Raw genomic sequence first — 12,589 nt, 5'->3', positions numbered from 1 at the left:
ATAACAGAAGGCAAAATATTGTGTTACAGTTACTGATAAAGTGCAGTGCAAGTAGACAATAAGGTGCAAGGGCAGAAAATTGTCAGGGATTGACAGTGTTGAGTCCCTTTATTTAGACTGAAGTCCTTCATCTGGGTTCAAGATGAAGGGTCTTGACTCGAAACGTCGACTGTCTATTTCCGTCCATAGATGCTGCCTGACCTACTGAGTTACTCCAGTGCCTTGTTGGTTGCTCCAGATTTTAGCATCTGCAGTCTCTTGTGTCTCCACTGCATATCCTACGATTGAATGACTCAACTCCTTTCACCCCAAAGTGTTTCCTCCATTTAGAAGGTCTGTAATGGAATACTATCGACTGGCCTAGATAGATGCAGCTCCAACAATTCCAAAGAAGCTCAACACCATCCAGCAAAAAGCAATCTATTAGCCTGGTATCCAATCCACCACTCTAAGCAATCATTTCCTCCACCTCCATTACACCATGGTTGCAGTGTGTACCATCTACAAAATATATTCTGCAGTTACTGACCCAGACTACTCTAGAAGAACCTCCCACAAAACCTAAAACCTCAATTAACAAGAAGGTCAGGGGCAGAATGTTCATGGGAACACCACCACCTGCAGATTCCCTTTAAGTCACACATCATCATGACTTGGAATTGTGCCGTCGTTCCTTCATCATCATTTTATCTATATCCTGGAACCCTCTATCCAACACCATAATGGTGACAGCATTTGAAAGAGGTGGTTCACCAGCACCTCCCCAGGTCAAATCGAGATAGGCAATAATGGCACAACATGGTGGGCCGAAGGGCCTGTTTTGTGCTGTATGGTTCTATAAATGCTGACTTTGCCAGTGACACCCACACTCTGAAAAATGAAAAAAAAAATCATGCTTTTGTGATTCTACCTCTGATTTTATACCTAATAAAGAGAGGTGCTAAAATAGTAAAGGATAACAGTCGGTCTCATATTTCAATCTGCTCCAATTAAGCCTTGGTCACAAAAGTGAGGTAAGAAGAAATTTCAAATGAAGAGGTGCATATAATTCTAAGAAAATGCAGGGGATAAGTAAGTGTGCATTAAGTAACCAACTTACATGAAGGACATAATGATATGCAAAATGGAATTTAAAAACAAACTTGCAAGAGGTGTCAATTTTGGCAGACAAAAGGCAATTTTGCCTTTTTGTAAACTTAAGAGAAATGTGGCTCATTAAAAATAGATACAGACAAAACCACAAAGAACAAGGAAATGACAGAAATGTTGATTGAATGTTGCACAATATCTACAGCATAGAAACAGCGTATTCAACTGGACAATCCCAGCCACTATGTATGCTTCACTCAAGCCTGTTCTCACCCTACTTTATCAAATCTTAGCAACATAGTCTTCTATTCTCATTTGTTTATCCAGGTTCCCTTAAATGCATCTTTGCTTATACACCTTGTGGTAGCTGGTTCCACATTTTAACCATTCTCTGGTTAAGGAACTTTCTTCTGAATTCTCTTTTAGATTTATCAGTAACATATTTACTTCTCATCTGCAGTGGAAATTTATTGCTAAATATAGCTTAACAAACCCTTTTATAGCCTGAAGGGATAAAATGAAAAGTAGATAAATCATGTTAAATATGTTTAGACCACACTCAGAGTACTGTGAACAATTCTGGTCATATTATGAAAACTATGTAGAGCACTGGTGAAGGTTAATATAATGATAATATTGTCCTCCTGTATTTTTCTCACAGTTTTCCTCTCCATTAACTATATTCCTCAATATTGGCTCAGCCATATTTTTTTTACATTCCTTTTCCAACACCCAACTCCAAATTATTTATCTAAAGAGTGAACAGTTATCTCCTTCCCACCTTTGTCCATCTGAGTAACTGCCTTTAACCAATACTAAGTGTTTCCTGTTTTGTCGCTTGATTTCCATCCTGCTATTTCTCCCCTTATCAAAGACATTCTGAGATTAGCCATGAGTTAATTTTGCAATATCTTACTGAATACTTTTTTAAAATTTGTCTATCATATTACCTTTCTTTCCTTCTTAAGTTACTTAGACAAAGAATTTAAGGTGGGTTGAATTTTTTTGCAGATTGTTATTTGTTGGATTGAAACATATAAAATTCTTAAGTGGTTTACAGAATAAATGCAAAGTTTATTCATAAAATTAAAATACATGTATTTGGAGGCTGGGAAGTAGAAGGAAGGATAAAAGGATGGACCCTTATTATTGGGAACTGACAAAATGAACGATAGAACAATACAGCACAATACAGGCCCTTTGGCCCACCATGTTGTGCCAACCTTCAAACCACACCTAAGACTATCTAACCCCTTCCTCCCACATATCCCTCTATCTTAAATTCTTCCATATGCTTATCTAACAATCTCTTGAACTTGACCAAAGTATCAGCCTCCACCACCACCCCAGGCAGCACATTCCCTGCACCACTCTCTGGGTGAAAAACCTCCCTCTGACATCTCCCTTGAACTTCCCACCCATTACCTTAAAGCCATGTCCTCTTGTTTTGGGTATTGGTGCCCTGGGAAAGAGGCGCTGGCTGTCCACTCTATCTATTCCTCTTAATATTTTGTATACCTCTATCATGTCTCCCCTCATCCTCCTTCTCTCCAATGAGTAAAGCCCTAGCTCCTTTAGTCTCTCCTCATAATCCATACTCTCTAATCCAGGCAGCATCCTGGTAAATCTCCTCTGCACCCTTCCCAATGCCTCCACATCCTTCCTATAATGAGACGACCAGAACTGGACACAGTACTCTAAGTGTGGCCTGACCAGAGTTTTGTAAAGCTGCATCATTACTTCGCGGCTCAAACTCAATCCCACAATTTATGAAAGCTGACATCCCATAAGCTTTCTTAGTTACCCTATCTACCTGTGAGGCAACTTTCAGGGATCTGTGGATATGAACCCCCAGATCCCTCTGCTCCTCTACACTGCCCAGAATCCTGCCATTTACCTTGTACTCTGCCTTGGAGTTTGTCCTTCTAAAGTGTACCACCTCACACTTCTCTGGATTGAACTCCATCTGCCACTTCTCAGCCCAGCTCTACATCCTATCAATATCCCTCTGTAAGCTTCGACAGCCCTCCACACTATCCACAACACCACCGATCTTTGTGTCATCTGCAAACTTGCTAACCCACCCTTCCACCCCCTCATCTAAGTCATTAATAAATATCACAAAAAGTAGAGGTCTCAGAACCGATCCCTGTGGGGCACGACTAGTCACAGCCCTCCAATCTGAATGCACTCCCTCCACCACAACCCTCTGCTTTCTACAGGCAAGCTAAATCTGAACCCACACTGCCAAGCCTCCCTGGATCCCTTGGCCTCTGACCTTCTGAAGAAGCCTACCATGCGGAACCTTATCAAACGCCTTACTAAAATCCATGTGGACCACATCCACTGCACTACCCTCATCAATCTTCCTGGTCACCTCCTCAAAGAACCCTATCAGACTTGTGAGGCAAGATCTTCCCTTCACAAAGCCATGCTTGCTGTCCCTAATCAGTCCATGATTCTCTAAATGCTCATAGATCCTATCTCTTAGAATCCTTTCTAACAGTTTACCCACCACAGACGTAAGGCTCACTGGTCTGTAATTCCCTGGACTATCCCTACTACCTTTTTTGAATAAGGGGACAACATTCGCCACCCTCCAATCCTCTGGTACCATCCCCGTGGACAATGAGGACTCAAAGATACTAACCAATGGTTCAGCAATCTCCTCCCTCACCTCACGAAGCAGCCTGGGGAATATTCCGTCAGGCCCTGGGGCCTTATCTGTCCTAATATTTTCTAACAAGCTCCTTGATCGTCTATTATTATTGAGATGTCTGGTGTCTTCCACCATGAATACAAATCCAAAATAATTTAGAAATCTGTCATTGTGCTGTTACCCATTGTTGAGTCGCTAACATCTAATTTAGATTTTATGCATTCCCCAGGATTGTAGAGGGAGCCAACATCATTTGGAAGACAGAATAACATGACAGAATAAGTAGCTGGCAACAGATTGTTAAAGGAATAACCAATTGTGTGGATAAAACTCTGATAGATGGTATGTAATGTTGGAAAATAATCCAGTTTTGATCCAAAAAAGTTAAATGAAAATATTTATTTTATAGTAAAGATTGAGATTCATGAAGGGTTCATGTTCTTTAAATACATATGCATATAATTCCTTAAAAGCAAGCATATTAAAAAATGTAAATAAACAGGCTGTTGAAATTTTGACCTTTATCTCTGAAGGACTGGAAATACTTTCATATATGAAATACTGAGATCAGAAATATTTTTCCTTCAAAAGGCTGTTGGAGTTCAGTCAAATAAATCAATAGATTTTTAGTAGATGAGCATATGAAGGGAGAGAAAATAATAATAACAGCATTAGAGAGGAAAATACAGAAATAAGCTAACAGGAATACATATTTTAAAATCTACAATACTAATTAAATCTGAAGAAATGAGACCATTTTCAATGCCAGCTTAATTGGCAGTAAAGAAGTAAAATGAAGTAAAATCTACATGCATCAGATTGAACAAGGCCTAACTTTTCCTGGTGAGCTTAATGGGCATCTAGAGAACAAATACAGCAATTTCACACATTTTTCAGTGCAGCATTATCGTGAGATATGCCTGCAGTAAAGCTTCTGGAAAAGCAGGATAAATTGATCAGCAAATTCCTAATTTCCGCATTCAGTTGTTTCTGCAGTAATTTGATGATGCTGCCTGATTTACTCTTTATTTATTGGAAGGACTGATATCTTCTCTGATGGTTTTATCGCAAAATCCAAATAAAAGATATTTATAAAATGAAATGATGCATAATAATGCTTTACAACCAGAAACACTTGTGCCTTTCATGCAAGAAAAGAGCAAAACTACCCACAGAGAAATCATTCAGAAAAAAGAAGTTTGGAGTGTAGCTTTGCAGAACCTTGGAGAATTAAACACAGAAGTACAAGACATCTGTCCAAACGGTATCCACAGTTATTTGAATGATGATTATAAATGATTAAAAATGGACAGAAGTGTATTATTTTATGAAGCATGTGACCTTTACTCTACAGAAAATGGAAACCAAAATAAATAATCAAGCCACAGTGATCTGAAGAGGAACCACAGTTCAGTTAGTTCTCAGATATTTAGTCCTCAGATAAAGTTTTGGACTATGATGCTGTCACTTTGTTTTTGATGGACAAGAAACTACACTTATAAAACACTTTTACATACCTAGTACAAGTCAGAGCCTATCAGTTAGGTGTTTCACAGCTGAAACTACAACACAACATAGATACAATTTTCAATGTCAAATATACCTCCTATTCAACCACTTCACTACAGATGAATTCTCTGAAAATATGAATATTTACCAACTCACTTTTTTATAATTTCTATAAATTTTACTCTAGCTAAATTTGGATGCTATACAATTTACAATTAGAAATAGTTCTCAAACACATAATCTAACCACAAATAGTATGAATGATCTCTAGTAAATTAAATCAAGTTCTCATAACAGTGTGAGAGTAGGTCTTGGACAGCATTTAAACATAATTAATATTGTTGGAAAGGGTACATGATTTATTTTCCCACCAATACCTTATTTTCATGACAGCTACTATAAGAAGGAAGTTCTTATGTTTTTCACTGCCCTTTTGAGTTACGTCCAGGGCTAAACAAAATATTTAATCTCAAGGTTACACAAGTTTGAAATAGCACTTTGAAAATAACTATAATGTTAATATATTTTAAAGATACCTGTCGATAGGTACTAGAAAACCAAATAAATTAGTTTCTGGTTGTATAGGCTACAAAGTCAACTTGGCTATTGTACCTTGGATGGATTACAAACCAAGGGTAACATGTTAGAACGTTTTATGAAGTTATATGACTTATAACCAAAAAGTATGTATTTGGTGTTTTCTTGCAGCTTCTAACACATATGCTCAGTTAGGCCTTGAAGCAAAGGCAAATGAGTGAACAAAATATTTGGAAAATGTTTATTCTCATTAACTTGAACTCTTCCATTTACACACGGTTCATTTATAGTTGGTACATTTCAAATTTTTGTCCTAAGTGAATTCAATTTTTTCTTCCATGCTAATGTTCTGGTAGGAAAATTGTTTTTTTAACACTTGAGTTGATAACATCCAGTACACAGCTCTCCACTAAGAGCTTCTCCTCTATGATTAACCTTTTTATCCTAATCCACATGTTCTCGCTTCTTTCTCACTACCATGCTATACAGTATTCCAAAGAGATGATGACTAATGCACTCATGTGTTTGTCAGCAAAATGTCCATTAACACATGGTAAGCCACTCCCTCTAGACCCCTGAAACTTAAAGCAACTGAAAAAAGCAACACTTATAAAATGATAGCAACTTCACAAAAAAAAACAAATATCTGTAGATGTTTAAAGATTCATTTAATTAACCATGGTGAATGATACCTCCGCTGTTGAATGCATATCCAGACATGAGAAATTGAATAAGGATGTCAGCTCCAAACTCCAGAACAGCAACTCTGGTGTCATATCTACTTTGCACACTGACTGCTGTCATGAAATGCTCCCCAGCCCCCATTCCCCCATATTTGCATTGTCACCATGTTGTCCACTGTGATTGCACTAACATCCTCATCAATTCAGTCCAAAAATGTCCAGTTGCACTGCAGTCACCATTTTTGAGCTTTAGTTACACTCTAATGATTTCAGTTTCTCATTGACTAAGTTTTATATGTTCAATGTTGTAAAAATATTGTAATTGCCAATAATCTCACTGTTCTTTACTCACCACTAAATGTGCACTCACCATGTCCCCAGTGTTGATACCAAGGCAGTGTAGTTGCAAATGGATCAAAGCCTCTGCTTAGGTTGATGAACCTTCTTGCATGAGCAAACTGCTTCTTGATAGGCACTTCTGCATTGTAGTCAGCTCGTTTTCTCTCTAGAATGACTTTAATGCAAAATAATAAAACCACTAAACACAAGAACAGGAAAATTCTAACCTTAATTTTAAACAGTTGGACTATTCTACCATAAAACCTTAGCCAAAATATAGCAAAGAAGTTTCTTCTTGGAGCAGTTAATGTTAATTTGTAATTGAATATGGTGGAAACTACTTAAAGTATTTCCATTACCACACCCGAAATAGATTCAGAAACATTGAGAGTAAAACTGGTCATGGTGAGAGCACAAACTGGTAATTTAACTAACTCTGTGTCACAAAGGTAAAACTGTTTTTACATCTAATTCTACTTTATAAGGAGAAGTTTAGAACTGGAAATATTAGAATTTTTTGAGGAAATGATTAACAGGGTGGACAAAATGGAACCTGTCGATGATTTGCATTTGGATTTCCAAAAGGCATTTGATAAGGTGTTACATAAAAGAGGTTGCCACTCAAATTAAGAAGCAACCAAGTTGGAGGGGATATAGCAGCATGATTAGAAGATTAACTAATAATAAAAAATACCAGGTTGGCAAGTTGTACTGAGTAAGGTGCCTTAGGATCAGTGATGGGGCTTCAACCATTTATAATATACCTTAATGACTTAGATGAAAGGATTAAGTGTAATTTGGTCATATTTTCTAATGATGCAAAGTAGGTGTGAAAGCAAATATGAGTGTCAGCAAAGGGAAACAGACAGGTTAAGTGAGTGAACAAGCATTGGGCAGGTGGAGCATAATGTGAGGAAATGTAGGAAACTGTTAAGCTATCCATATTGGTGGGAAGGATGGCAAAGCAGATTATTGGTTAAATGGTGAGAGACTACAGAATGCTGCTGAATGTATGAAGTATGAAATGCAAGCGGTTAACATGAAGGCAAGGTATGTAATTCGGAAGGTAAATGGGATGCTGCCCTTTATTGTGGGAGGTGGAGGGAGGATTGAGGACAAAGATTGGAACAGTTGCAACAACTGTACAGGGCAATGGTCAGACCATACCTGGAGTGCTGCAAACATTTTTGATCTTATTTAAGGAAGTATACTTGCATTAGAGAAGGTTCACCAGATTAATACCTGGAAAGAAAGGTTGTCTCATGAGAATCAATAGAGTAGACTGGGCCTATATTTATTTAAGTTTGGAAGACTAAGAGGTGATCTTTTGAAACATACAAAATTCTGAAGTGGATGCAGAGAGGATGTTTTCCCCTCATGGTGGAATCTAGAACAAAGAGGTATACTTTTAGAATACAAGACTAGCCAGTTAAGACAGATATGGGTTACAAGTAATGTCACCATATTTTTCTTATAACATCTTTCGCAATAGTAACCACACCTTAAAAGAAATTCTGTCTGTGTAGAGTACTATAGGAGATTCCTGGGTAATGAATGCAGCTGTGGAATTACAATTTGCCTTTTGCAATCTTATTCTTACAAAATTGAAATCAATGAAAAAGGAAGGTGCCAGTGTGTAATTATCCATTAATTCCTGTTAGTACCTGAGGGAAAGTCATGATAATAGCATGCTTCTGCAGGAATTCTCTTCCCACTATGTCTGTTAACATAGTTCTCTTGAATATTATACTCAGTACCTCATGCAAGCAACTTCAAGCTCAATGCAAGCAAATAGCATTCAACAATAAAAAATATACTGTATGTAACTGTCGACAGAAGATACACAGTCATCTTTATTCACATGATAGAAAAGTTAGGCCAGATAGTGCTGGAATAAAAATAGAAAATGCAGGAAACAGTCAGCAGGTCAGACAGCATCAGTGGATAAGGGCTATGGACCTGAAACTTTAGCTCTGTTTCTCTTTCCACAGATGCTGCCTGACATGCTAAGTGTTTCCAGTATTTTCTATTTTTATTTCAAACTTCCAGCATCTGCAGTTCTTTTAATTTACAGATAATACTGGACCCAGCCTAGCCTTGTGGTTAATCCCTGCACTACCCCCTGGACTGTACTAATCTTTTGCAACCATGTGACTCCCAGTGATCTTGAGGCTTCACAGTTCATAATGTCTAAGATGATTTCAACATTTCTAAATGTCTCTGATGATCAGAGAATTTAGAAAATGTTGAAGAAACTTGGGGACCACATTGAAATGAACACAAAGAGACTGCATACAAAAGTATCTGGATCCTCATCTCAGATGATAATAGAATGGTACTTGGACTCAGTGGTATGTCCAGGGACAAAGTGTGTTAAGAACTCCCATGATGCACTGTGCAGGTACATGTCTGGAAGGTGCCAATGTGAGCTTTCCAGCTAGCCAGCAATCCAAAGGTCAGTTAAACCTTAGCCTGTGTCTATGACCTTAATCTGTAATTCCCTGGTAGACAAGTCCCCAGGTCCTGATGGGATGCATCCCAGGGTACTGAAAGAAATGGCAGAAGTTGTAGTAGAGACATTTGAGATAATTTACCAAAATTCTCTGGACTCTGCGCAGGTCCCAGTGGAATGGAAGACAGCCAATGTCACACCACTGTTTAAAAAAGGCAGGTAATTATAGGCCAGTTAGCTTAACATCTGTAGTTGGGAAAATGCTTGAAGCTATCATTAAGGAAGAAATAACAGCGAGACATCTGGATAGAAGTGGTTCTATCCGACAGACACAGCATGGATTCAGGAAGGGCAGGTCCTGTTTGACAAACTTACTGGAGTTCTTTGAGGATATATTGAGCACAGTGGATAGAGGGGAACAGGTGGATGTTGTATCCTTGGATTTCCAGAAGGTGTTCGATAAAAGACTTATCCATAAGATAAGGATGCATGGAGTTGGGGGTAAGGTATTAGCATGGATAGAGGATTGGTTAACAAATAGAAGGCAGAGAGTTGGGATAAATGGGTATTTCTCTGGTTGGCAATCAGTGGTGAGCAGGTGCCGCAGGGGTCAGTGCTGGGCCCGCAACTGTTCATGATACACATTAATGATTTGGAAGAGTGACTGAGTGTAGCGGATCTAAGTTTGCTAATGACACTAAATTGAGTGGAAAAGCAAATTGTGCATAGAATGCGGAGAGTCTACAGAGAAATATGGATAGGTTAAGTGAGTGGGCAAGGGTCTGGTAGATGGAGTACAGTGTTGGTAAATGTGAGGTCATCCACTTTGGAAGAAAAATAGAAGATCAGATTGTTATTTAAATAGTGAAAGATTGCAGCATGCTGTCGCTAGAGGTACTTGGGAGTGCTCGTGCATGAATCGCAAAAGGTTGGTTTGTAGGTGCAACAGGTTATCAAGAAAACAAATGGAATGTTGGCCTTCGTTGCTAGAGGGATTGAATTTAAGAGCAGGGAGGTTATGCTGCAAATGTACAGGGTACTGGTGAGGCCGCACCTGGAGTACTATGTGCAGTTCTGGTCTCCTTACTTGAGGAAGGATATACTGGCTTTGTAAGTGGTGCAGAGGAGGTTCACCAGGTTGATTCCGGAGATGAGGGGGTCGGCCTATGAGGAGAGATTGAGTTGCCTGGGACTCAACTCGCTGGAATTCAGAGGGGATCTTATAGAAACATATAAAATTATGAATGGGATAGATAAGATAGAAGCAGGAAGGTTGTTTCCACTGATAGGTGAGACTAGAACTAGGGGAAATAGCCTCAAGATTCGGGAGAATAGATTTAGGATGGAGATGAGGAGAAACTGCTTTTCCCAGAGAGTAGTGAATCTGTGGAATTCTCTGCCCAGGGAAGCAGTAGAGGCTACCTCATTAAATATATTTAAGACACAGTTAGATAGATTTTTGCATAGTTGGGGAATTAGGGATTATAGGGAAAAGGCAGGTAGGTGGATCTGAGTCCACGACCAGATCAGCCATGATCTTATTGAATGGCGGAGCAGGCTCGACAGGCCAGATAGCCTACTCCTGCTCCTATTTCTTATGTTCTCATGACACACTATGTTGTAAATCTGTGTTTCTAACTGCAAACCATCAGAAATGGTTTACTGTGACTCTTACTGCAAGGATGAACTGGAAATTTTCTGTATTTTTACTGCACTTCAATAGAAGTGGTTCCCACAACAGTACATTTGGAGAAGTTTATTGCAAGCCCCACTGCAGTGCAGAGGAAGTTGTTTACTGTTGTTGTTTCCCATTGCTCCAGTGGGAGTGGTTTATTGTGGCTATTAGAATGGGGTGGGAATATTGGCACACAGCCATTATTTCCCTTGAGGTTTGTATCTTGTGCACTGCATTAGATGCCATACTGCTTCAGGTACTGTACATATTTAAGGCAATACCATACAGCAAAGAACTGAACTGAAATTGCTTGCTTCGGCTGTAAAAGCTGTTGTACCATCTCATGGCAAAACAATAATTGTAAAAATCAAGCATTTTGCGGTCAGAGGTCAAAGACTCTTACCAAGATGGAATAGTCACATCTTCATCTTGACAACAGCTTAAAGACACCTTACAACATGACTCAACAAGAACCAGAGTGTGACAAGTAATAATTATCAAAAGAGTAAGCTACTTTTGACAGCAGAGTATGTGTACGTTAGAAAATATATCATTAAGATTTCTAATTGTCATTAAGCATTTTTTTTTACATGCGGCAAAGCACCAAAAGTGATTAAAACAAATAGCAGCTGATTTCATTTTTTTTAGGCCTAGAGAATGCAGTATGTATCAAAGAATAGATGCTCTGAGATTCCTTTAACGTGTACCCTAACAAAAGCAGTAACTCTTTAATTTGAGATAGGCTAATGCCTCAGTAACAACCAGAGTTGTCATTCACATAGCAACACTAAATATAGTAACCCCAAGATTTAGGAGCAAACTACATGTTGAAATATTACTGAAATTTAAGCAATCAGAATAGAAATGAAAATACTCAGAAACCTAATTTGACTGTTTTTTTTCTACTGATAAGTAGCACAGCACCAACTGAATAACATTGTCATGTCATCTATTTTTAGCTCAGACGGTGAGCTTTATATTCATACTACACCACATTAGGGCATCCCCTTTTAGCTTTGAACCATGTTACTTAACTGAACTCCTGTATAAAATGAAAAAAAATGTCAAAGATCCTAGAATGTCTTGAACATAATTATCTTTCAGAAACAATTTGTGACTTTGCTTCTTACTTATTATGACAAGTTTAAGCAACACAAAATTGACATTGATGAGCCAACATGTCTAAAATATGCACAATATTTTTTCAACATGTATGCAGCTATTTAATCATATTATCATTGTGCTTTATAAATAAAATATTTCTACATGGACCTTAGGTCTGAAAATTAGCATTGCATTTTGCCACATGTGAGGCATCACTTGATTGTATGTAAAACATAATTTAGAAAGTCAACTCAGTGTGATGTTAATCCAGTTTTGAAACAGAAAATATGTCTTTGCAATTAGTTAGATGCTTAACATCTGTTAAGTATTCCTTTGAAAGATAAATATGCAACGGGAGGGGGAGACAGTGGGCTCAAGAAACCCTTCTTGCTATCAGCTAGCTGGGATTTTAAGGGAATAATATGACTTCAGTACTCTTATAAACTTTTCAAACTTGTTCATAATATCAACAGAATTATTAATTAATTATTGCCTTTCACCGCTAATCAATTACCTGTTACATGCACATTGGTTGGTAGTGG

At 38.2% G+C, this 12,589-nt stretch overlaps 1 protein-coding gene across 3 annotated transcripts in view; it reads right to left on the bottom strand.

Annotated features, from left to right (window-relative positions):
* LOC127570330 (histone deacetylase 9-like) overlaps positions 1 to 12,589 on the bottom strand; it is a 476,207-nt gene that overhangs the window by 383,729 nt on the left and 79,889 nt on the right. For all 3 annotated transcript variants that reach the window (XM_052015776.1, XM_052015777.1, XM_052015778.1), the window contains exon 2: positions 6,848 to 6,991. In XM_052015776.1, coding sequence (XP_051871736.1) covers positions 6,848 to 6,991 — 144 coding nt within the window. The remainder of the gene's footprint in view (positions 1 to 6,847; positions 6,992 to 12,589) is intronic.

This window comes from Pristis pectinata, chromosome 5, assembly GCF_009764475.1.
Source record: "Pristis pectinata isolate sPriPec2 chromosome 5, sPriPec2.1.pri, whole genome shotgun sequence".
Lineage (NCBI taxonomy): Eukaryota > Metazoa > Chordata > Chondrichthyes > Rhinopristiformes > Pristidae > Pristis > Pristis pectinata.
Note: the sequence above shows the minus strand (reverse complement) of the source record. Positions and strands in the feature narration are given on the sequence as shown.